Consider the following 25,330-nt stretch of genomic DNA (forward strand, 5'->3'; position numbering starts at 1 on the left):
CTGGGCTGGGGCCACGCACCATAAGGCGAGTGCGGGGTGCTGGAACTGGAGGAAATGGGCTGGGGCGGGAAGGTGGCGCCGGATATACCGGACCGTGCAGGCGTACAGGCTCCCTTGAGCACCGAGCCTGCCCAACCTTACCTGGTTGAATGCTCCCCGTAGCCCGTCCAGTGCGGGGAGGTGGAATAACCCGCACTGGGCTGTGTTGGCGAACCGGGGACACCATGCGTAAGGTTGGTGCCATGTACACCGGCCCGAGGAGACGTACTGGAGGCCAGATATGTAGAGCCGGCTTCATGGCACTTGGCTCAATGCTCAATCTAGCCCGGCCAGTGCGGGGAGGTGGAATAACCCGCACCGGGCTATGCACACGTACAGGAGACACCGTGCGCTCTTCCGCATAACACGGTTCTGCCCGTACTCCCGCTCTCCACGGTAAGCATGGGAAGTGGGCGCAGGTCTCCTACCTGACTTCGCCACACTATCCTTTAGCCTCCCCCCCCCAAGAAATGTTTTGGGTTTCTTCACGGGCTTTTTACCGCGTCGTCGTGCTAACCTCATTCGCCGGTATCCCTCTGCACATTGCTCCATCGAATCCCAGGCGGGCTCCGGCACTCTCCCTGGGTCAACCGACCACCTGTCTATTTCCTCCCAAGTGGTGTAACCCAGATCCGGCTCCTGCTGCCGAGCTAGCTCCTCAAAACGCCGCCTCTCTGCTTTTGCTGCCTCCAGCTCTGCTTTGGGGCGGCGATACTCCTCTGGCTCTGCCCAGGGTCCTTTTCCGTCCAGCTCGTCCTCCCATGTCCATTTCTCCTGGTCCCGCTGCTGCTGCCCGTTGCTACGCTGCTTGGTCCGAGATTGGTGGGTGGTTCTGTAACGGCGGCCTTCCCTCTCTTCACTAGAAGAGGGGGTGAAACAGGGATCGGACCAACACGCAGCGTAGCCAGTGCTCAACATGTTTAATTAACAAAAACTACAGTGAACACTAAACAAATACAAAATAACAAAAGTGGCAAACCGATACAGACCTATCTGGTGCAGAATACAAACAGAGACAGGAAACAACCACCCACAATCCCCAACACAAAACAAGCCACCTATATATGATTCTCAATCAGGGACAACGATTGACAGCTGTCTCTGATTGAGAACCATATTAGGCTGAACACAGAAACAGACGAACTAGACACACAACATAGAATTCCCACCCAGCTCACGTCCTGACCAACACTAAACAAGCAAAACACATAAGAACTCTGGTCAGGACGTTACAAGATGGTACAATGATTCTCTACACTATACTAGCTTATTTTGTCACATAAACTGAAATTAGGCAAACTATTAGAGTTTTAGCAACCAGGATATTTATGAGTAGTGCAACTTAGAATGTATTTCTAGATAGCTACTGAAGAGCAGCCAATTACCAAGTACCCATAGCAGTCTATAGCATAACATTCCTACTGAGGCAGTCTTCTGCCAACATCATTATTAGGCTAAAAAAGGTACATGGGGTCCGGGGCTAGGGGTGCGGCGCTAAAGTGAAACTGATAAAAATTCTTCAAGGTTGGCAGGGACTTGATCTTGGCATTAGATGCTAGACTCTGGCACTTTGTATCTGGAGCAACTATTTAACAGAAGGTGGAGCAGATTTCCCTTTTATCTCAGCCTTAAAGTAGCACAAGTGGAAATTCACTTTATTTTCAACAGAAAGAGCTTACCCATGATGTTTCACAACGATTGAAGTCAATATGTCATTGTTTTAATCAAAGTATGATATTGTGGAGGATGCCGTGTGTTTCCCTGATTATATGATGTGCTAATACACCTGGCAAAGTGCTTCCTCTTCGAGTCGCAACTGAGCCAAACAGCTTTTCTCTGTCGCCTGCACTTGAGCCAAGGGGAGCAAATGAAAATTGTCGGTGCAAACTTTTTGTACAACAACTTTTTTTTAACGAAAATTAACAATCCGCTTATTTTGTCAATTTTTCACATATTTCTTTGCTAGTCTGTATATATACAGTACTAGTCAAAACGTTGGACACATCTACTCATTCCAGGGTTTTTCTTTATTTTTTGTATTTTCTACATTGTAGAATAATAGTGAAGACATCAACACTATGAAATAACACATATGGAATCATGTAGTAACCAAAAAAGTGTTAAACGGGGCCCCCGAGTGGCGCAGTGGTCTAAGGCATTGCATGTCAGTGATAGAGGTGTCACTACAGACACCCTGGTTCGAATCCAAGCTGTATCACAACCAGCCGTGAGGCGCACAATTGGCCCAGAGGCGGCCGGTGTAGGCCGTCATTGTAAATAAGAATTTGTTCTTAACTGACTTGTCTGGTTAAATATATATATATTTTTAATCTAAATATATTTTAGATTTGAAATTCTTCAAAATAGCCACCCTTTGCCTTGATGACAGCTTTGCACACTCTTGGCGTTCTCTCAACCTGCTTCATGAACTTTGAAAGTGCAGTCGCAAAAACCATGAAGCGCTATGATGAAACTGGCTCTCCATGAGGACAGCTACAGGAAAGGAAATATTTTTATTTGGGAGAAATGTTGTCAGTAGTTCATTTTACCCAAACACAGACCTATAAATAGTAAAAACCAGAGAAACTGATCATTTTGCAGTTGTCTCTTAATTTTTTCCAGAGCTTTATATGACCATTTTATAAACGGTAAAATTGCGTGATATTATTGCGTTTTGCAACCCTGCTCCCACCGTCGACCCAAGATGAATTGTCTTGACCACTAAAGTCTAGCTTCACTACACGCTTCACTGCTTTGATTGGTGCAGCTAAACCACACGTTTCTGTCCTATAATGAACAGGCACCCGCGAAGGAAAATTCAAGGAACTTATCTATTTTGTTGTGCGTTTGTTACATTTGTATTGGTGTTTCGTGTCCGATACAACGTGCATCATGAGCAAAGTCATTATAGCCTATCATTTAACTTCCCCTGTGAGAACCATGAGCACAAGCTGACTTGGCTTTGCTGTACCGCAGCCAAAGCCTGCATACCAAAGTTTACACTGTGTCTATTACAATGTAGAAAAACGCTTGTCTCTTGTGGAAGATGCCAAAACTTTGGAGATAACAATAGATGGCGAGGTCAAAGATACTGGTTTCCATTTGTGGTGAGTTTGCTCTCAATGCTTATGACAAATCCAGCTCCAGAACTAGCCTAGCCATCTGACTAATCTTTTGAATATGGTGTAGTAAAAACTAACATAAGGCTAGCAATATAGCTAGCTTCACTGACAGCTGTCAGTTCCCTATTTATTGACGTTTCTCCACTCCACATGGAAATCACCACTACGTTTTTCCCCACCCCAATTTGGGAATATATATTTATAAGTAGCCTGTGTCATTCTTCAGAGGTGGAACCTAAACAAGCAATTATGTCAAAATAAGGCCGCAGGGTTCTCTGGTAATTGCATATGGTAATTGAGAGGATGATTGGTAAATTGGATATGAATGCTGACATCAAACAGCTGACATCAGTGGCATCTGATAACACAACTATGAATGACCTCGGTTCAAATAGTATTTTCTTTCTTTTAAATACTTTGAACGTTGTTTGATGAGCCTGCATGGACTGCCAGATGGGCGGGGTTTGCACTTATGGGACTACTGCTTTGGTTCCATTGCGCCAGGAAAACGTGATATAGGCAGCTAAATTATTTTAAAGAAAACAAGTACTATTTGATCCCAGGTCTGAATGGTGCTTGTCCTATGATATGTGACCTAACTTTTTGTTGGACAATGACAACCTAACCCTAAGTTTCCATGACTTTTTCCACCCCCCAAAGCAAGATCTACTGGACGGACTGGGGTAACACTCCTCGTATCGAGTATGCCAACATGGACGGCTCCAACCGCTGCATCATCGCCGACACACACTTGTTCTGGCCCAACGGGCTGACCATCGACTACGCCGGGCACCGCATGTACTGGGTGGACGCCAAGCATCACGTCATCGAAAGAGCTGACCTGGATGGACGGAACCGTAAGGCCGTCATCAGCCAAGGTAAGGACACCAGGGAACCAAACACAGACACACACACACAGGCTATGTTTGAAATTGTTATTGCCAAATTAACCTCTCTAGGGTACGTGAGACGGTAGTGTCCCACCTCTTCAACAGCCAGTGAAACTGCAGGGCGCCAGTTTCAAAACAACAGAAATCCCATAATTAAAATTCCTCAAACATACATGTATTTTACACCATTTTAAAGATACACTTGTTGTAAATCCAGCCACAGTCTCCGATTTCAAAAAGGCTTTACGGCGAAAGCAAACCAAACGATTATGTTAGGTGAGTGCCTATTCACAGAATAACACAGCCATTTTTCCAGCCAAAGAGAGGATTCACAAAAAGCAGAAATATAGATAAAATGTATCACTAACCTTTGATGATCTTCATCAGATGACACTCATAGGACTTCATGTTACACAATACATGTATGTTTTGTTCGATAAAGTGCATATTTATATCCAAAAATCTCATTTTACATTGGTGTGTTATGTTCAGTAGTTCAAAAACATGCTGTGATTTTGCAGAGAGCCACATCTATTCAAAGAAATACTCATTATAAATGTTGATGAAAATTCAAGAGTTATGCATGGAACTTCTCCTTAACGCAACCACTGTGTCAGATTTTTTTAAAACTTTACAGAAAAAGCATAATCTGAGTACGACGCTCAAAGCCCAAACCAGCCAAAAGAAATATCCGCCATGTTGCGCAGTCAACATTAGTCAGAAATAGCATTATAAATATTCACTTACCTTTGATGATCTTCATCAGAATGCACTCCCAGGAATCCAAGTTCCACAATAAATGTTTGATTTGTTCGACAATGTCCATCATTTATGTCCAAATAGCTTCTTTTGTTAGGGAGTTTGGTAAACAAATCCAAACGCGCGTGCAGGTCCAGCCGAACGTCGGACGAAAAGTTCAAAACTTATATTACAGGTCGTAGAAAATTGTCAAACTAAGTATAGAATCAATCTTTAGGATGTTTTTATCAGAAATGTTCAATAATGTTCTAACCGGAGAATTCCATTGTCTGTAGAAAAGCAAAGGAACGGGAGATACCTCTAATGTGAAAGCGCGTGACTGAGATTGAGGCTGCTGCCAGACCTCTGACTCAATCAGCTCTCATTCGGCCCCCCTTCACAGTATAAGCCTGAAACAACGTTCTAAAGACTGTTGACATCTGGTGGAAGCCTTAGGAAGTGCAACATTACCCATATCCCACTGTGTATTCGACAGGGGCTGAGTTCATAAACTACAAACCTCAGATTTCCCACTTCCTGTTTGGATTTTTTCTCAGGTTTTTGCCTACCATATGAGTTACAGTGGGGCAAAAAAAGTATTTAGTCAGCCACCAATTGTGCAAGTTCTCCCAATTAAAAAGATGAGAGAGGCCTGTAATTTTCATCATAGGTACACTTCAACTATGACAGACAAAATGAGAAAAAAAAATCCAGAAAATCACATTGTAGGATTTTTAATGAATTTATTTGCAAATTATGGTGGAAAATAAGTATTTGGTCACCTACAAACAAGCAAGATTTCTGGCTCTCACAGACCTGTAACTTCTTCTTTAAGAGGCTCCTCTGTCCTCCACTCGTTACCTGTATTAACCTCTAATTCCTCCCAAACCCGGATCCGGGAGCACCCCCATCAGTAAAAAAGCTGACTAGCATAGCCTAGCATAGCGTCACAAGTAAATACTAGCATCTAAATATCACAAGTTAAATCACAAGTCCAAGACACCAGATGAAAGATACACATCTTGTGAATCCAGCCATCATTTCTGATTTTTAAAATGTTTTACAGGGAAGACACAATATGTAAATCTATTAGCTAACCACGTTAGCAAAAGACACCACCATCAGTAGCTATCACAAATTCGACCAAATAAAGATATAAATAGCCACTAACCAAGAAACAACTTCATCAGATGACAGTCTGATAACATATTTATTGTATAGCATATGTTTTGTTAGAAAAATGTGCATATTTCAGGTATAAATCATAGTTTACCATTGCAGCCACCATCACAACTCTCACCAAAGCAACTAGAATAACTACAGAGACCATCGTGTATTACCTAAATACTCATCATAAAACATTTCTTAAAAATACACAGCGTACAGCAAATGAAAGACACAGATCTTGTGAATCCAGCCAATATTTCAGATTTTCTAAGTGTTTTACAGCGAAAACACAATATAGCATTATATTAGCTTACCACAATAGCCAGAAACACAACACCATTTACCAGCAGCAAAGGTTAGCGATCGTAACAAACAGGCAAAAGATATATAATTTTTGACTAACCTTGATATTCTTCATCAGATGACAGTCCTGTAACATCATATTACACAATGCATATAGGGTTTGTTCGAAAATGTGCATATTTAGCGGCACAAATCGTGGTTATACAATGTGATTAGTGGCCAAAACTTCAAGCAATCTGTCCGGCGCCATCTTGGAGAGGCACCTATTCTAATCGATAAGTAATCATAAACTTGACTAAAAAAATACAGGTTGGACAGCAAATGAAAGATACATTAGTTCTTAATGCAACCGCTGTGTTAAATTTTTAAAATTAACGTTACTGCGCAATACAGCGTGCGCTAAAGCGAGACCGCACCGAAATTCATGGCGGAATTATTATTTGACATTTGTCAACATAAATACGAATTAACAGCATAAAGACTGCTTACTATTTGCTGAGCTTCCATCAGAATCTTGGGCAAGGTGTCCTTTCTCCAGAACAATCGTCTTTTGGTTGAAAGATGTCCTCTTCTCCTGTCGAAATAGCCGCTAACGTTAGCTATGTGCCGGAAAGGTGTCCAACTCCTGATAGCGCGTCACAAAGAAATCCCAGAAAATCGCAATAAACTGATATAAACTGCTATAAGTCGGTTTAAATTAACTACCTTGTGATGTCTTTAACAACTATAACGAATAAAAACATGACCGGAGATATAGAACTGCTAAAACGAAAGCTTTGCAGGACGCCATTGTGATGTCCCTCTTGCGCCAGGCGCCCCGTTGAAAAGAACGGTACTTCCGTTCCACGGTCTTATATAGGGCCCCAGATGGTGCAATCCACTCCATTCAAATTCTCACCGCTTACTGACATCTAGAGGAAGGCGTATGCAGTGCATGTAGCCCCATAGCTTGCATGGGGACTTATAAACTGACCTCAGAACAGGGACCTCGATTTCAGAAATTTCACTTCCTGACAGGAAATGTGCTGCAGAATGAGTTCTGATTCACTCAGAGAAATAATTCAAACGGTTTTAGAAACTAGAGAGTGTTTTCTATCCAATAGTAATAATAATATGCATATTGTACGAGCAAGAATTGAGTACGAGGCAGTTTAATTTGGGAACAAATTTTTACAAAGTCGAAATGGCGCCCCCCTATTGACAAGATTAATGGCACCTGTTTGAACTTGTTATCAGTATAAAAGACACCTATCCACAACCTCAAACAGTCACACTCCAAACTCTATATAGGGCACCCTAATTCCCCCATAGGGCGCTGGTCAAAAGTATGTAGGGAATAGGGTGCGATTTGGGACACAGCCATGAGCTTCGCCACACCACAATTCCACTCGGTATTACAATCAAACAGTCTTGAAAGCGGTGCAGAGCATCAGTCGGTCGTAACAAAGGGAGACAGGAGTAGAGGTTCTCCTCAGTCTCCATCTAAAAACAGAGGCGATAGATAGGTATTTTCGCTTGTTGTCACAACCTGGTCCTGTCTGGCATGGTTTGAAACGCCCAGGGACTGTTAGTTCGATTCTCGTGGGGTCACCCATACAAAAAGATGTATGCAGGCATGACTGTCAGTTACTTTGGTTAAAAGCATCTGCTAAATGGCATATACACTCACTGGTCAGTTTATTAGGTACAGTGAGTCAGTGTGGCCGTGGCTTGTTCTATAAAGCAGACGGGCATCGAGGCTAGGGCTGACCCCATTTAGTCGACTGGTTAATTGTTTTGTCGATAGGCTGTTTGTCGACCAATATTTTTTTGTCAAGCAGTAGCAAATATATATATATATATATTTGTTATAGCACACAAGACACCCGTCTGATTTACGCATGTCACAGTGGGCTAATCCATGATGGCACACCAGTATCACCAGTAGAACATTTACCGTTAATTCCTATCATTTCTAATCTACAATGTTTTTTGGTTAACAGAAATGACCTTAATGCATTCAATATATTATTATTACAGTCTTTTACCATTCTCATTGTCGGAGTGGACTGCACAACCTAGGCTACACTTGTGAGGAACAAGTTTTGGTTTATTTCATTTCAGAGTTTTCAATTTATTCATTGCATTTTATTTGTAAGGCTCCAGTCAATGTTGAGTAAGGACGCACACCTGATTATGCATAGACGTAGGCCTAGGCTACCTGTCCTGCGCACAAATGTAGGCCTGTAAATGTTCCCATTTGGGGATCTGATAGTATTTCTGATTGTCTTAACTCACCACCACTGTGGAGCTTATCAAAGTAAAAAAAAATCACCTCAAACAGCAAGTAAACGAAGTCTGTTTTTACATCCATTCAGAATTACAATTGTTCCTCAATGTAGCCTATCTTTCCAGATCTCTTTCAATAACCTCTCTACTCGGTGTGGAAGGGGAACATTTTTTCCTGCTCTGATCCGGTAGAAACTTCATAAAATAGGCTTACTACAAAGCTCATCACTAAGCTAAGGACCCTGGGACTAAACACCTCCCTCTGTAACTGGATCCTGGACTTCCTGACAGGCCGCCCCAGGTGGTAAGGGTAGGCAACAACACATCTGCCACGCTGATCCTCAATACTGGGGCCCCTCAGGGGTGCATGCTTAGTCCTCTCCTGTACTCCCTGTTCACCCACGTCTGCGTGGCCAAGCATAATTCCAACAGCATCATTAAGTTTGCTGACGACACAACAGGGGTAGGCCTGATCACTGACAACTCTGAGACAGCCTATAGGGAGGAGGTCAGAGACCTGGCAGTGTGGTGCCAAGACAACAACCTCTCACTCAATGTGAACAAGACAAAGGAGCTGATCATGGACTATAGGAAAAAGAGGGTCGAACAGGCATCGACGGGGCTGAGGTGGAGTGGGTAGAGAGTTTCAAGTTCCTTGGTGTCCACATCACCAACAAACTATCATGGTCCAAACACACCAAGACAATTGTGAAGAGGGCACGACAACACCTTTTCCCCCTGAGGAGACTGAAAAGATTTGTCATGGGTCCACAGATCCTCCAAAATATCTACAGCTGCACCATCGAGAGGATCCTGACCGGTTGGATCACCGCCCGGTATGGCAACTACTCGGCATCTGACCGTAAGGCGCTACAGAGGGTAGTGCGTACGGCCCAGTACATCACTGGGCCAAGCTTCTTGACATCCAGGACCTATATACTAGGCGGTGTCAGAGGAAAGCCCCAAAAATTGTCAAAGACTCCAGTCACCCAAGTCATAGACTGTTCTCTCTGCTACCACACGGCAAGCGGTACTGGAGCGCCAAGTCTAGGACCAAAAGGCTCCTTAACAGCTTCTACCTCCAAGCCATAAGACTACTGAACAGTTAATCAAATGGCCACCCGTACTATTTACACAGCTGCTTGCTGTTTATTATCTATGCATAGTCACTTTACAAATTACCTTGACTAACCTGTACCCCTGCACATTGTTGTATTCAGCGCATGTGACTAATACAATTTGATTTGATTTGATTACTTCTTATCCCTTGCGCAAATAGCCTACAGCTGTGTCTGTCCGGAGCTTACTGGCACACTCTGAGGGCCCAGAATATGTTATACAATGTTGCAAGTTTTCTCATGCAAGCTTCAGGCTGGACCAATTTGATAGTTGATACAATGTTTCAAGTTCCTTTCACACAGGCCATGCGTAGCCAATATAGGATTTATAGGATATTTATTTTTTACAGGATGTTTTCTACCTGCAGGCTGCAATGTTTTTATTTGTTGGCTTTATGTTGGATATTTTCACATAGTTGGCAATGGCAATAGGAGTTACTTTTAGAATTTAGATTAAACACATGATAATGATTTTGAGATACGAAGACTTTGTTATAAATTAAATTAAACTGTTCCGTGCATTTGAAAATCATAACTGGCACGCAGATCGGTAGAAATGGTAAGATAAATTGGCACTCCAAATGGAAAAGGTTACCGACCCCTGGTGTAGCCTATTACCGGCAACTTAATGGCAGAATCTGCGAAGGCCAGCAGTGGCTGGAGGAGGTGGGTCGAGAACGTTTTTTTCCCTTCTGAATAGGCTATCTTGATCTCTGGCTCCCTCTTGAGTCATTTGTCTGTCTTAATTATTTATTCACGTTAGAATGGGCAAAAGTGTGACCTAAGCAACTTTGAGCGTGGTATTATCGGCTGTGCAAGGCGCACTGGATCCAGTATCTCCTCCCCCAAAGAACATCTGTCAAACAGCTTGTTGATGAGAGAGGTCAAAGGAGCTAATCGTGCAAGCTAACAGGCGGGCCACAAACGAACAAATAACGGTGCAGTACAACAGTGGTGTGCAGAACGGCATCACGGAACACACAACTCGTCGATCCTTATCATGGATGGGCTATTGCAGCGGACAACCACACCTGGTTCCACTCCTATCAGCTAAAAACAAGAAGAAGTGGTTCCAGTGGAGGGGAGATGAATAGATGGAAGGGCTTTTAGGAGAGGAAAAGGAGGGTTACCCACTGCCCTGTGTGTTTGATTAGAGGAGGGGTGCATGAGTGGTGAGAGGGGGAAGAGGACAGGGGTGTAGAGGGTACCCATCCAGCCCTGTGTGAGCAGCCCTTATTGATGTGTGCTCTCCGGATAAAAACCTGTAATTGGCCCTGTACCTCCACTAGGCCCTTTGTTTGCTCAGACAACAGGCAGAACAAATGGTGTGTATGTGTGTGTGTGTGTGTGTGTGTGTGTGTGTGTGTGTGTGTGTGTGTGTGTGTGTGTGTGTGTGTGTGTGTGTGTGTGTGTGTGTGTGTGTGTGTGTGTGTGTGTGCACGCATGCCTTTATGTGTGTGTGTGTGTGTGCACATCTGTGTGTGTGTGGTCATTTGAGAAACATTTGGAGGCATGCCAATCCTTTGTCATGGTATCTGGTGAGTGATGTGGGTGAGACCCTTATCCTCTGAGCACACCTGTGCACCTTCAGGGGTGAGGTGGGGGGGACAGTAAAGGAGACAATAGGAGAGGGGGTATAGCAAGGGATGTCGTGGGGACAGGGAGGGACGGAAATGTGGGCTTTTTTGGAGGGTGACAGGGGGTGGTGAAAAGGAGGTAGGGGAGAGACAGAGAAGGACACAATAGAGCGAGTGAGGGAGATGAGGAGAAGAGCGAGGACAGAGAGGGGAGAGGTTACATATGGGTGGAGGGTAGACCGCCATGGAATGTTCCCCGTTGCCTTACAGCTGCTGGCCCAGCTGTCCCTTAGACCAGAGACAGAAAAGAGAGAGTAGGCCCACATACCACCAGTGTTCCTGCTAGATGCCCTTGAAAGAGAGAGGAGAGGGACCTCGTTTTTTTTTCTGAGGGGTATGATACTTTAATGATGTATCTGAGTATTCATTTACAATAAGAGTTAGGTAATATCTTGGAGAAAGAGAAAATTATTGCATCAGTACTCTACTGTCTCTCTTTCACACACTCACACACACACACACACACACACACACACACACACACACACACACACACACACACACACACACACACACACACACACACACACACACACACACACACACAGAGTGACACACACACACATGACACACCCTGGTAAAAAATGCCAGACCTGCGTAAGACCTTTTTGACAAGATCACCACAAACAGTGCACCACCAACAGAAATAAACAAGGGGAAAAACAATGTTTTTCCGTCCATCAGTTGAGCGTATTCAGCACTCTCTGTGGTTCTCTGTGCTTCGTCTAAATGGAGGGACGACGGTATGGAAGTGTTCCACACATGCTCTCCACCAAAGACTGTGGCCTTATTTAAATGACCAAATCATTGTTCCCTTCCTTTCTTTGATCAATCCCTCCCTCCTTGCTTCAAGTAGTCAAACAGGGACTTATTTTCAGAAGAAATCTATAGAGCTAGCACTTAACTGCCAAATCTTATGTCATTAGCGAGTGGCTAATAAGAAAGGCTAACTCCAACCAGCTCTGATTAAGCCTGGATACAATAAGGGACACTGTGACATCTGCCAGAACCACTGCTCTGTTCGGGGGAACTTTTTCAATAGAGGGGGAAAAGACCACAGGCTTAACTCATCCTCATTTGATGGTGTGAGGAATCAGATCTTGTCCAACTTTGTGCTATTTTGCTTTGAAGATAAGTGTTCCTTTACTCCAGATTGGTTTTATTTGGTGTTTTGTCTTAGTTTGCGGAGGAACTGTTTAGTGATTTGTGTGTGGCTGGGTGTTGTTTTAGTTGCTGCTCCAATGGGTGCTTATCGTTTGAAATCATGTAAACCCCCCCCCCCCCCACCCCCTTTCATACCACCTGGTCTAATTCCTTTAAAGGGTCAACGAGAAGGTTCCAATGTTGTTCTTGTGTTTCAGAAATAAAGACAACATACGCTTCTTTCAACACATATCTTTGTCTCGCTATCTCTCTCTCTCTCTCTGTCTTTCTCTCTCTCTCTCTGTCTTACTCTCTCTCCATCCAGGCTTGCCCCATCCATTTGCCATAACAGTATTTGAGGATAGCCTATACTGGACAGACTGGCACACCAAGAGCATCAACAGTGCCAACAAGTTCACGGGCAAGAACCAGGAGATCATCAGAAACAAGCTACATTTCCCCATGGATATACACACACTGCACCCGCAGAGACAGCCCGCAGGTCAGTCCCACACACACACGCGCACACACAATCTAAAACATACACATTCTCTGTCATGCACACACAAACGCACACGCACTCACACACACACGCACACACAAACACACACACACACACACCACCTACAGATAAACTCTGTTCGTCAGTAACACACTTGCACACTCACTCAGTCAGTCAGTCACTCAGTGCTTCTAACCTCTCCCCCCCTCTCTCTTCTCCAGGTGGGCGTAACCGATGTGGGACCAACAACGGGGGCTGCAGCCACCTCTGTCTCCCTGGCAACAAGACCTATACCTGCGACTGCCCCACGGGCTTCAAGAAAGTGGACCAGCATAACTGTGCCCTGAGTGAGTATACTTACTGGCCTACAAGAACACACTTTAGGTAGAATACTATAATGTTTATTATGTGATGATTTAGAGTTGTACATCTTTTCGTGTTCATTTAGTCATTACTTTATTCTAAGTATAAACTCAATGTTTGCTAAGTACATTTTCAGTCCAGTTAGCTGATGTTAAAGAGCAACCACTTTAAACCCCTTTTTCATTATCTTCAGCACAATACCAGTGTGTATACATATGTGAAAATGGCATATTAATGCGTTTTATATATATTTTTAAATACAGTGATTTTTAAAACACTATGAGATTTGCGGTGACGTGGAGAGCAAGGAAATACCCTCCCTCTGGCTGGAAACTCATTCCAGGTTTTGAAAATCACGTTTTTCTTACTTTTAATCCTACCTAAGTCACAGGGGAGCATTTTTTAGCACCTTTCTTCTTGTCTTGCTTCTTATCTCGCTGATTTCACATATGTAGACACCGGTTTGGCGCTGGAGATAATGAATATGAGGTTGAAAGGTGGCGGAATTGCCCTCACTAGAAAGCCAAATACATTGCTTAATTCTAAGGGGTACGCTAGTGTGGACAATTCGAACAGAGCCATTGGTGTATGTTGTTGTGTGTGTTGTGATGACCCCGTTGTTAAACCTAGAGCACTGACAGAAGACCTTTGGTCTTTGATCAGGTCTTGACAAGTTCCTGCTTTTTGCCCGAAGGACGGACATCCGACGAATCAGCTTCGACACCGAGGACATGTCGGATGACGTCATCCCGCTGGCCAACGTACGCAACGCCGTGGCACTGGACTGGCACGCCGAGGAGGGCTTCATCTATTGGACTGACGTCACCACCGACTCCATCAACCGGGCCCAGTGGGACGGCTCAAGGCAGGAGGTCAGTTCTGCCCCATATTATTTTCTTTCTAAGTTAGTCATTTCGCAGATGCTCCTATCCAGAGCCACTTGCTGTACAATGGAAGGTGTGTTCAATTAAAGTAAGTGAGACAACCACCCATTAAGATCATCACAAGTAAAATAGCTAGTAATAGAGAACAAAACAGTTTAGTGTTATAGTGGTGGATGTTTTGTCTAATCCTTGATGAGATACAATTGTTTTGGGGGAATAATTTTAGCTGATGAGATCAGAGTATTGAGAAAAGTCCCTTGCACTTTACTTTTAACCAAATGTCGCCACCTATGAGTGTGGCGACAGCTGTTTGACTTTGTTGCTATGGGGGAGTATTTCATTGAAGTGACTGTACTGTATTGAAATGAATTGTTATTGTGTGTGTCAAGGTGGTGGTGGACACCAGTCTGGAAAGTCCAGCCGGTCTGGCTATTGACTGGGTGACCAACAAACTCTACTGGACCGATGCAGGTAAGGAACGGTGTTCTAGATTTAAATGACTACAGGGTAGTTGTACCACTGTGTATCATGTCAGCTATAGACTACCAGGAAGTCTTTATTGACTAGTCTCTATTGAGTAATTTGTTGTACAAACAATAATTAATTGTGTGTGTGTGTTTGTGTGTGTGTGTGTGTGTGTGTGTGTGTGTGTGTGTGTGCGTGAGATCAGGTACAGATCGTATCGAGGTATCTAATGCAGACGGGAGCATGCGCACTGTCCTGATCTGGGAGAATCTGGACCGACCCAGGGACATCGTGGTTGACCCAATTGGAGGGTGAGTCAGAGGTCAAGGGTTAATAGCAGGCGTCAGATGTCCAATGACACCACTGACAGTAGTTTACAGAGTAGCATGTAAACACACTTTCTTTTTCTCGAGCAGTCCAATAAGTAGGGAAAATACTACTGAAGGAAAAATCAGGTAGAGTCCTCCCAAAAAGTTAGCGCTGCATGGATTTTGTTGTTTACCACAGACACCTAATCTGAACATGCAGTATACAGATTACTTTTGCATACCACAATCATGTACAGTTTACTGATGCATGATTTTCCCTGAGTACCATAGATATATGTACTGGACAGACTGGGGTGTGAGTCCTAAGATAGAGCAGGCAGGGATGGACGCATCCAGCCGTATCGTCATCATCTCTTCCAACCTGACGTGGCCTAACGGACTGGCAATTGACTACCAAACACAGCGCCTGTACTGGGCCGACGCCGGGATGAAGACCATCGAGTTTGGCAACTTTGACGGCTCAGACAGACAGGTGAGGTGGTCTTGAAGGGATAGTCTTTAAATGTTGTAGCTTATTTTCAACATATTTTTATTTGTTGGATGGGTATTTAATCAAGTGAGACTTTTTACTTTGTAAATCAGAATACTGGCTAATATTTTTATTCCCTGTCCCTCTCCCCTCCATTGGTGTCCAGGTGTTGATTGGCAGTCAGTTGCCCCACCCCTTTGGGCTGACTCTGCATGAGGAGAAGCTCTATTGGACAGACTGGCAGACCAAGAGCATCCAGAGTGCCAACAAAATGACTGGCCTGGGTCGACAGACACTCGCCGAGAACCTGGAGAACCTCATGGATATTCACATGTTCCACCGCTACCGCACCACTGGTGTGTGTGTGTGTGTGTGTGTGTGTGTGTGTGTGTGTGTGTGTGTGTGTGTGTGTGTGTGTGTGTGTGTGTGTGTGTGTGTGTGTGTGTGTGTGTGTGTGTGTGTGTGTGTGTGTGTGTGTGTGTGTGTGTGTGTGTGTGTGTGTGTGTGTGTGCGCCCGCGTTAGTGCGTGCCCGTTAGTGCGTGCCCTGTTGGCCCTCTGAGTATTTTGTGACAAGATACTAGACCGCAACACCAGGTCCAGTGACCCTCCCTGTCATTAGGGGCCAGGTAAACTGATCCTATATATGGGGTTCAGAGGGCAAAAAGCACCTGGGGCTCATATCAGGCTGAAGCGGCACTGATCAGAGTAGGGATGTCAAATGTTCAGCCTGCTGCACATACCCCATGGAGGCTCTAGTCTAGAGCGCCCGGTTAAATTGTGTTTGAGATCATTTTTAAACTGTTAAATGAGTGAGAAATATATGTTTGTGAGTGGGCAACATATACCAAATTGTATATTGCGCTCTCTCCCACCTCTGTCCCTCACTCTCTAGTGCGGACCCCCTGTGCGGTGAATAATGGGGGCTGCAGTCACCTGTGTCTGTTGGCCCCATCCCCTAAAGGCTCCAGCTGTACCTGTCCTACTGGCATCAACCTTCAGCTGGATGGAAAGACCTGCGCACACGGTAACATAGCAACAATATCATATTATTATACCACCAGCACCCATTGTACAACAACCCATGGTACATTGGATGTTTTGGTGCCTCTGCAATTTAGACACCTGCTTGAGGACCTTATTACTGATGAATGACCTTGTGTTTCTGCTTGCATTTTGTATTTTCTCAAATTCAGAGCTCTTCTGTAAAAGAGACCTTGGTCTCAGTATGACTACCTGGTAAAAATAAAGGTTTAAAAAAAAATATATATATATATACCACATATCTCATCACACAATTAACTACAGAGATATTGACGTGTGTAAATAAACTACGTCTTCCAAGATACTGCAAGTAGATTGATGACAATGGTTCGTTGATATAACAAAATATTGTCTCATCGTTGGTTTAAAGGAGAGAGAAAAAAAACATAGTTTAGTATTTTGTTCATTAACACGCTGTTGATATGGTCCCAACAACTGTGCATGTCAGAAGTCAAGTTTTCAAGATGGAGCACTTTCAGTAAAAATCTAAAAGTGGGATGATAATGTGTTTTTGCATTATCATCACACTCTTTGCTTTGTACTATATGTGCTCGATCTTGAAAACGTTACTGCTGACATCTATTCATTTACTACCTTCACCGTCAAGGCCCAAGCTGTGATACAGTAGTTGCAGCCCATTGATTCTTAAAGATTATCACTTACCAATGCCTCATAAACTTAGTTCAACTGTATAACCTCATCATAATCCTAAATATAAGGTGGTTTTATGCCATGTCCTGTACTCTCCATACTGATAGTGTTGTGTCTCTTGGTTGTAGGGATGAGTAGTTTCCTGATCTTTGCACGGCGTACCGATATCAGGATGGTCTCTCTGGACATCCCCTACTTTTCTGACGTGGTGCTGGCTGTCAACGGATCCATGAAAAACACCATCGCCATCGGGGTGGACCCCAAAGAGGGTATGTGTGTGCATCTGTGCGTGTGTTTCAGCTTTTCTGTGATATCAGTGTGGTATGAACAGGAAACTGAGGAAGGTCTGCACTTACACTACTGTTCAAAAGTTGGGGTCACTTAGAAATGTCCTTGTTTTTGAAGGAAAAGCACATTTTTTGTCCATTTAAAATAACATCCAATTGATCAGAAATACAGTGTAGACATTGTTAATGTTGTAAATGACTATTGTAGCTGGAAATGGCACATTTTTTATGGAATATCTACATAGGCGTACAGAGGCCCATTATAGGCAACCATCACTCCTGTGTTCCAATGGCACGTTGTGTTAGCTAATCCAAGTTTATCATTTTAAAAGGCTAATTGATCATTAGAAAACCCTTTTGCAATTACGCTAGCACAGTTTTTCCAGCAGCAGACTATGATCAATAATGTCAGAAGCTGTACTGAAGTCTAACAAGACAGCCCCCATAATAATTGAATAATTCATTTCTCTCAGCCAATCATCAGTAATTTGTGTAAGTGCTTTTTGAGTGTCCTTCCCTATAAGCATGCCGAAATTCTGTTGTCAATTTGTTTACTGTAAATTTTTACTAAGGGTTGGTAACAGGTTGATTGGTTGGTTATTTGAGCCAGTAAAAGGGGCTTCACTATTCTTGGGTAGTGGGTAGCACACACTTTCTAGTAGGCTTAAATTGAATATGTGGCAAATAGGAGTGGCAATGTTGTCTGCTGTTATCCTCAGTAATTTTCCATCCAGATTGTCAGACCCCAGTGGCTTGTCATTGTTGACAGACAACAATATTGTTTGCACCTCTTCCACACTGACTTTACTGAATTCAAAAGTACAATTTGTGTCTTTCATAATTTGGTCCGATATACTTAGATGTCTAGTGTTGCTGGCATGTCATCCTTAAGTTTGCTTATCTTGCCAATGAAAAAGTCATGAAAGTAGTTTGCAATATCAGTGGGATTTGTGATGAATGAGCCATTTGATTCAATGAATGATGGAGCCGAGTTGGCATTTTTCCCTAAAATGTCATTTAAGGTGCCCCAAAGCTTTTTACTATGATTCTTTATATCATTTATCTTTGTTTCATAGTGTAGTTTATTTTTATTTAGTTTAGTCACGTGATTTCTTAATTTGTACGTTTGCCAATCAGTTGGGCTGCCAGACTTAATTGCCATACCTTTTGCCTCATCCCTCTCAACCATACAATTTTTCAATTCCTCATCAATCCAAGGGGATTTAACAGTTTTTACAGTCATTTTCTTAATAGGTGTGTGCTTATTAGTAACTGGAAAAAGTATTTTCATAAATGCGTCAAGTGCAATTCCTGTGCTGTTTTTAACTACCCTGGTAGGTTAACTGACAACCTGATCCAGGTTACAGTTTGAAGTTTTTACCTGAGTGGGTAGCTTGATGATAGCCAGTCAATATTTAAATCACCCAGAAAATATACTTTTCTCTGTTGATATCACATACATTATCAAGCATTTCACACATAGTATCCAGATTCTGACTGTTAGCACTTGGTGGTCTATAGCAGCTTCCCACAATAATGGGCTTTATGTGAGGCAGATTAACCTGGAGCCATATTACTTCAACAGTATTTAACATTAGATTGTCTCCAAGCTTTACAGGAATGTGGTTCTGAATATAGTCTGCAACACCGCCTCCGCTGGCATTTCTGTCTTTTCGGTAGACATTATAACCATGTATTGCTACCACTGTATCGCCAAAGGTATTATCTAAGTGAGTTTCAGAGATAGTCAGAATATGAATGTCATCTGTTACAAGCAAGTTATTGAATTCATTGACCTTGTTTCTTAAGTTCTTATGTTAATATGGGCTATTTAGATTTTTTTTAAATGCTTTACTGAGAAGCTTATCAGAGGTAGACTTACTCATGTTCTTTACATTGGAGCTGATAGTGCAGGGTGAGCTGCATAAAGGGGTCTTCCTACTATTGCACACTGCCTCAGTGCTTACCGTGTAACTGGTTTATAGGCTCATGATTACTGCTTACAATAGCTGTAGGATAAACAGATGTATTCGTTGCAATTAGGGGTACATAAATTAAATGACTTACATTGTGTTTGCCAATGCCCCTAAGATCATGTACATTTGATGCAGCATTATGACAACTCATTGTCACAATGGTAGGGATTAACTGAGCTGGTCTTGGATCATTCCTGTCGAGTATCTTCTGTTACCAGAGATATCAATAAATGTGACTTTAGCTAGCCAGATGTGTAATGCCAGCGTCTGCTGAATCTTTCACCTCCAACGATGGTACTGGACATGAAATTATTGGCCGTTTTTTAGAGTCTTTTAATGCTAAAATCAGTTCTTTCAAATCAATTTTCAAATGTTCCGAGCTAGCCCTCCTGATGTCATTTGACCCCACATGGACTATGAGTGTCAGCTCCTGGCATCTGTGGTAGAACAGACGGAAGCAGCCTTGTCCTTATGTCCTGTGCTCGTGCTCCTGGGTAGCACAGGGTTCTTGCCTTGGGGACCGAGATGTTTCTCACCATAGAGCTGCCTATGATGACAGCTGGTGATGTTGAATGGGCCGGTCTCTCAGGCAGCCTCACGGTCTGGTGAGCTCCGAGGATCTGAACCCGAGGTAGAAGCCACCGAAGAGGGAGATCGAACCGAGGATGAAGACGCAGGTGCCTCCAGATCCAGGGAGGCAAAGCTGTTTCTGGTCTGTGTCAGTTCCTTGCTCAACATCTCCATGGAGACCCCCGTTGCCAGAGGATGCCTTCTTCGACTTCCACGGCCAGTGACGTACCTCCATGGCGAGTGACGTACCTCCATGGCTGGTTGGTTGGGCCGAGAACAGCTCCGTTCTCCAGGGAAGGGAGAGACTCCTTTGGGGATGGAATCCTGCACCGGCCAGTCGGCTGTGGAGAGCCGACATGGCAAAGAAACTTCCACCAGACCAGAGCGGCATCCGGCTACTGGGGTGGAAGAAAAATAAAAAGTAGGTGGGCGTGGGTTCCCCAGTAACTTATGTAGGTTTGTTACTTGCTTACTAAGAGTAGCTACTTCGCTCCTGTAGTCCTCCGCGAGCAAGCAGTTGCTACATTGAAATTCAGCGCGGTCCACATTGTCCCGGAACAAAGCAAAGTAAACACAGCTCCTGCAATGCTGGAAACAATAGCGGCCTCCATTTGAGACCACCGAGCTAGGCAGAATCCCTGGACAGATAGCAGCACTCACAGCAATTTAGCCCAATAGCAATTTAGCCCAACAGGATTCAAAATAAAATAAAAGTATATAACAACACTGTCAGCTTTTAAACCGAGGTCTTTAGTTCAGGTTTCGGCGTTCGACAGCGTTCAACAACAACAAACATACGGCGCGCTCTGATGACGTAGTAGTGTCACCTGGATGTTATTTTAATGGACAAAAAAATTGGCTTTTCTCTCAAAAAGAAGGACATTTCTGACCCAAACTTTTGAACGGTAGTGTCGGTTTTACAGTAAAAATAAATAGTAATGTGTTCCATCTTTCAGACCAGACGTGTCCTTTGAGAAAAAAATAATTTATTTTTCATTGTGATCTGAATGTGCACCAGTGGTGGTCAGTGCCATTTAAGATGAGGAAGCACAATTTTAAGCATGGCCTTATTTCTATTACAGCATATTGGATGACTGTCATTCATATTTCATTCACCCAGCTCAATGTAACATCAATATGTTATTAAGGCTACTACGTGATACCTACATTTTCCAAATAACCATCATGAAGTTGCTACATCCTATCCTACGAATTAAAGTTTACCACGTACGTGCACAGGTCAAGAGAAATGTTTTAGTAATCAAGGTGACAGACAGTGAATGACGCATTCAATACAGCCTTGCACACTTTTCCCTACATTTAGCTGATCTAGGGTGTAATCATTAGTCCAGCAGTTGCAAACGAGAGTTTCTATTGGACAAATGCAGGTATGTTGATCCCCATTTTGTAGCGTTTGCTTCCATTTAAGAAACGTTTTTCAACAGAATCGGTGGAATAAACACACCTCTGATCACCCGCACACACAGTTCACATAGCAGCCACAGACAAACAGCATGATCACTTTGCCCGTTGTATAATTATTTCTCGCATATACGCTGTCCTCCTCTCTCCTTTTCCCTTCGCTTGTGGACTTCATTCCACAACCCATTAGCTGTTTGTGACCAGGCGGGGAAAAATGTTCAAACCTTCATACCATAACCACTACACACAGTCTACATTGTTGTCACCATATTTGCTAATGTCATAGTCAACATAGCTAATAGAACTAACATGTTAGTAAACCCACTATAATCATGCAGTGTACAGCAAGCAGTTTAGCAGCTACACCGGCGGACATAGATCCTGTGTTGGATAGCCATAGCCAGCAAGTTAACATAGCATCCCTCTCTGTTTGAGCCAAGTGTTTGAGTAGGCTTAACTAGCTAGCTGCATTCATTAGCTAAGAAAGTTAATATTTTATATATATATATATATATATATATATATATATATATATATATATATATATATATATATATACAGTTGAAGTCGGAAGTTTACATACACCTTAGCCAAATACATTTAATACATTTAATCCTAGTAAAAATTCCCTGTCTTAGGTCAGTCATGATCACCACTTTATTTTAAGAATGTGAAATGTCCGAATAATAGTAGAGAGAATGATTTATTTCAGCTTTCATTTCTTTCATCACATTCCCAGTGGGTCAGAAGTTTACATACACTCAATTAGTATTTGGCAGCGTTGCCTATAATTGTTTAACTTGGGTCAAATGTGTCGGGTAGCCTTCCACAAGCTTACCACAATAAGTTGGGTGAATTTTGGCCCATTCCTCCTGACAGAGCTGATGTAACTGAGTCAGGTTTGTATGCCTCTTTGCTTGCACACGCTTTTTCAATTCTGCCTTCAAATTTTCTATAGGATTGAGGTCAGGGCTTTGTGATGGCCACTCCAATACCTTGACATTGTTGTCCTTAAGCCATTTTGCCACAACTTTGGAAGTTTGCTTGGGGTCATTGTCCATTTGGAAGACCCATTTGCGACCAAGCTTTAACTTCCTGACTGATGTCTTGAGATGTTGCTTCAATATATCCACGTAATTTTCCTACCTCATGAAGCCATCTATGTTGTGAAGTGCACCAGTCCCTAATGCAGCAAAGCTCATGATGCTGCCACCCCCGTGCTTCACGGCTGGGATGGTGTTCTTCGGCTTGCAAGCGTCCCCCTTTTTGCTCCAAAGATAACGAAGGTCATTATGGCCAAACAGTTCTATTTTTGTTTCATCAGACCAGAGGACATTTCTCCAAAAAGTATGATCTTTGTCCCCATGTGCAGTTGCAAACCGTAGTCTGGCTTTTTGTATGGCGGTTTTGGAGCAGTGGCTTCTTCCTTGCTGAGCGGCCTTTCAGGTTATGTCGATATAGGACTCGTTTTACTGTGGATATAGATACTTTTGTACCTGTTTCCTCCAGCATCTCACAAGGTCCTTTGCTGTTGTTCTGGGATTGATTTGCACTTTTCGCACCAAAGTACGTTCATCTCTAGGAGACAGAACATGTCTCCTTCCTGAGCAGTATGACGGCTGCGTGATCCCATGGTGTTTATACTTGCATACAATTGTTTGTACAGATGAATGTGGTACCTTCAGGCATTTAGAAATTGCTCCCAAGGATGAACCAGACTTGTGGAGGTCTACAATTTGTTTTTCTGAGGTCTTGGCTGATTTCTTTTGATTTTCCCATGATTTCAAGCAGAGAGGCACTGAGTTTGAAGGTAGGCCTTGAAATACATCCACAGGTCCACCTCCACAGGTACACCTCCAATTGACTCAAATTATGTCAATTAGCCTATCAGAAGCTTCTAAAGCCATGACATCACAACATGTCAGTTCGTGCTGCAAGAGCTCTGATAGGTTGGTGGACATTCTCCGAAAGTTGTCATAATTACTGTGTAAGTCTGTGGAAGAGGGTGAGAACCATGAGCCTCCTAGATTTTGTATTGAAGTCAAGGTACCCAGAGAAGGACGGAATCTAGCTGGCCTCTGGCTACACCATGGTACTACCCCAGAGAGTGCTGTTGAGGCTACTGTAGACCATTACAAAACTGTGTGTTTTAATTAATTATTTGGTGACGTGAATATAGTTAGTATAGTTGTATCTATAAAGGATACCTTTTTAATGTTTCACTGATGTGCACACGCTGTTCCATTAGCACTCACTAACACTAAACAGTGACTAACAGGATGTCTTTGAAACCTTGCTGAGTGTGTCTACTGCCCCCTTCAGGTAAAGTGTACTGGTCAGACAGCACACTAAAGAAGGTGAGTAGAGCTAACATCAATGGGACGGCTCAGGAGGATATCATCGCTACAGGTGAGGGAAATAATCAATCAAATTTATTTCATAAAGCAAAACATATCTGAATCACATTACAGATAGTACTAGGCTAGTGTCTATTTTGTCTTTCTGCTGTATTACAGAGGAATATTAATCTATATTGTAAAACAAATGATCTGTTGCACTGACATATTTCAACTTCTATACTTCTGCATACCCTTCGTTTCTCACCTTTCTCTGTCACTTCCTCTCATCCTTTCTCTTCTCCTAACTGTATCTCCTTCGCTCCTTTCTTCCACACTTCCTCTTTCTTTTTCTTTCTTTCTTTCTTTGTTTTCCTTCCTTCCTTACTTCCTTCCTTCCGTCTTCCTCTCTCTTTCTCTCGTTCTCCAGGTCTGATAACCACTGATGGTCTGGCGGTGGATGCGGTGGGTCGGAAGATCTACTGGACTGACACCGGAACGAACCGGATCGAGGTGGCCAACCTGGACGGCTCCATGAGGAAGGTTCTGATCTGGCAGAACCTTGACAGCCCACGAGCCATTGCCCTCTACCACGAGATGGGGTAAGGCGTTAGAGTTTGGCTGTCAGTCAATTAAGGTTCACTGTGCACAGCCGTGTGTTTAGCTCCAGGTGCTGATTTTGCACTTGTTTTTCAATTAAAATTGCATTTTTACTATCAATTTACTGAATAACCATATGCAGACTGTTAGTTAGTTGCTGTGAGAGAGTTAGTTCCTGTATGTTTTATTGCAGGGCAATAAAAGTTTACCCGTCGTGAACTACAGCCCAGCTATTTAGATTGGGCAATAGTTAGCCCTCCTTTGTCGGTCTTCTAACGACTTCCTGTGTGACATTCATTTCTCTCTCTCTCTCTCTCTCTCTCTCTCTCTCTCTCTCTCTCTCTCTCTCTCTCTCTCTCTCTCTCTCTCTCTCTCTCTCTCTCTCTCTCTCTCTCATCCAGGTATATGTACTGGACAGACTGGGGGGAACATGCTAAGTTGGAGCGGTCAGCGATGGATGGCTTGGACCGTTTGGTTCTGATCAGTAACAACCTAGGCTGGCCTAACGGACTGGCCATCGACAGTGCCGGCTCACAACTACTGTGGGCCGACGCTCACACAGAGGTCAGTCTCCCTATCCGAAAATCTAAAGCTCCCGAGTGGCGCAGTGGTCTAAGGCACTGAATCTCAGTGCTACAGGTGTCACTACACACCCTGGTTCGATTCCAGGCTGTATCACAACTGGTAGGGATTGGGAGTCCCATAGGGCAGCGCACAATTGGCCCAGCGCCGTCTGGGTTAGGGTTTGGCCGGGGTAGGCCATCATTGTAAATAAGAATTTGTTCTTAACTGACTTGACTGGTAAAATAACATTTTAATAAATAATGCAACCAATCCTGAGAGCTACAGAGTGTGCAGGCTTTTGTTCCAGCCCAGCTCTAACACAGCTGGGTCATGTTTAAAGTAGGACTCACCATAGCAAAATCATTTTGCCACTGAAATGACAAGTATGTGTTCCTATTGGAGAAGAAGAATGGAGAATCTTCATTGAATTTTTTTTTTTATCCAG

The 25,330-nt window shown here is 43.3% G+C and overlaps 1 protein-coding gene across 1 annotated transcript in view; it reads left to right on the forward strand.

Moving 5' to 3' along the window:
* The window catches only part of LOC120025095 (low-density lipoprotein receptor-related protein 4-like), a 99,207-nt gene that overhangs the window by 56,357 nt on the left and 17,520 nt on the right, over positions 1-25,330 (forward strand). The window contains exons 14-26 of the mRNA XM_038969528.1: positions 3,822-4,039; positions 12,751-12,927; positions 13,149-13,274; positions 13,954-14,162; positions 14,564-14,645; positions 14,845-14,950; positions 15,239-15,440; positions 15,604-15,793; positions 16,331-16,462; positions 17,259-17,399; positions 23,708-23,794; positions 24,152-24,323; positions 24,723-24,885. Coding sequence (XP_038825456.1) covers positions 3,822-4,039; positions 12,751-12,927; positions 13,149-13,274; positions 13,954-14,162; positions 14,564-14,645; positions 14,845-14,950; positions 15,239-15,440; positions 15,604-15,793; positions 16,331-16,462; positions 17,259-17,399; positions 23,708-23,794; positions 24,152-24,323; positions 24,723-24,885 — 2,005 coding nt within the window. The remainder of the gene's footprint in view (positions 1-3,821; positions 4,040-12,750; positions 12,928-13,148; positions 13,275-13,953; positions 14,163-14,563; positions 14,646-14,844; positions 14,951-15,238; positions 15,441-15,603; positions 15,794-16,330; positions 16,463-17,258; positions 17,400-23,707; positions 23,795-24,151; positions 24,324-24,722; positions 24,886-25,330) is intronic.

This window comes from Salvelinus namaycush, chromosome 30 (genome assembly GCF_016432855.1).
Source record: "Salvelinus namaycush isolate Seneca chromosome 30, SaNama_1.0, whole genome shotgun sequence".
Lineage (NCBI taxonomy): Eukaryota > Metazoa > Chordata > Actinopteri > Salmoniformes > Salmonidae > Salvelinus > Salvelinus namaycush.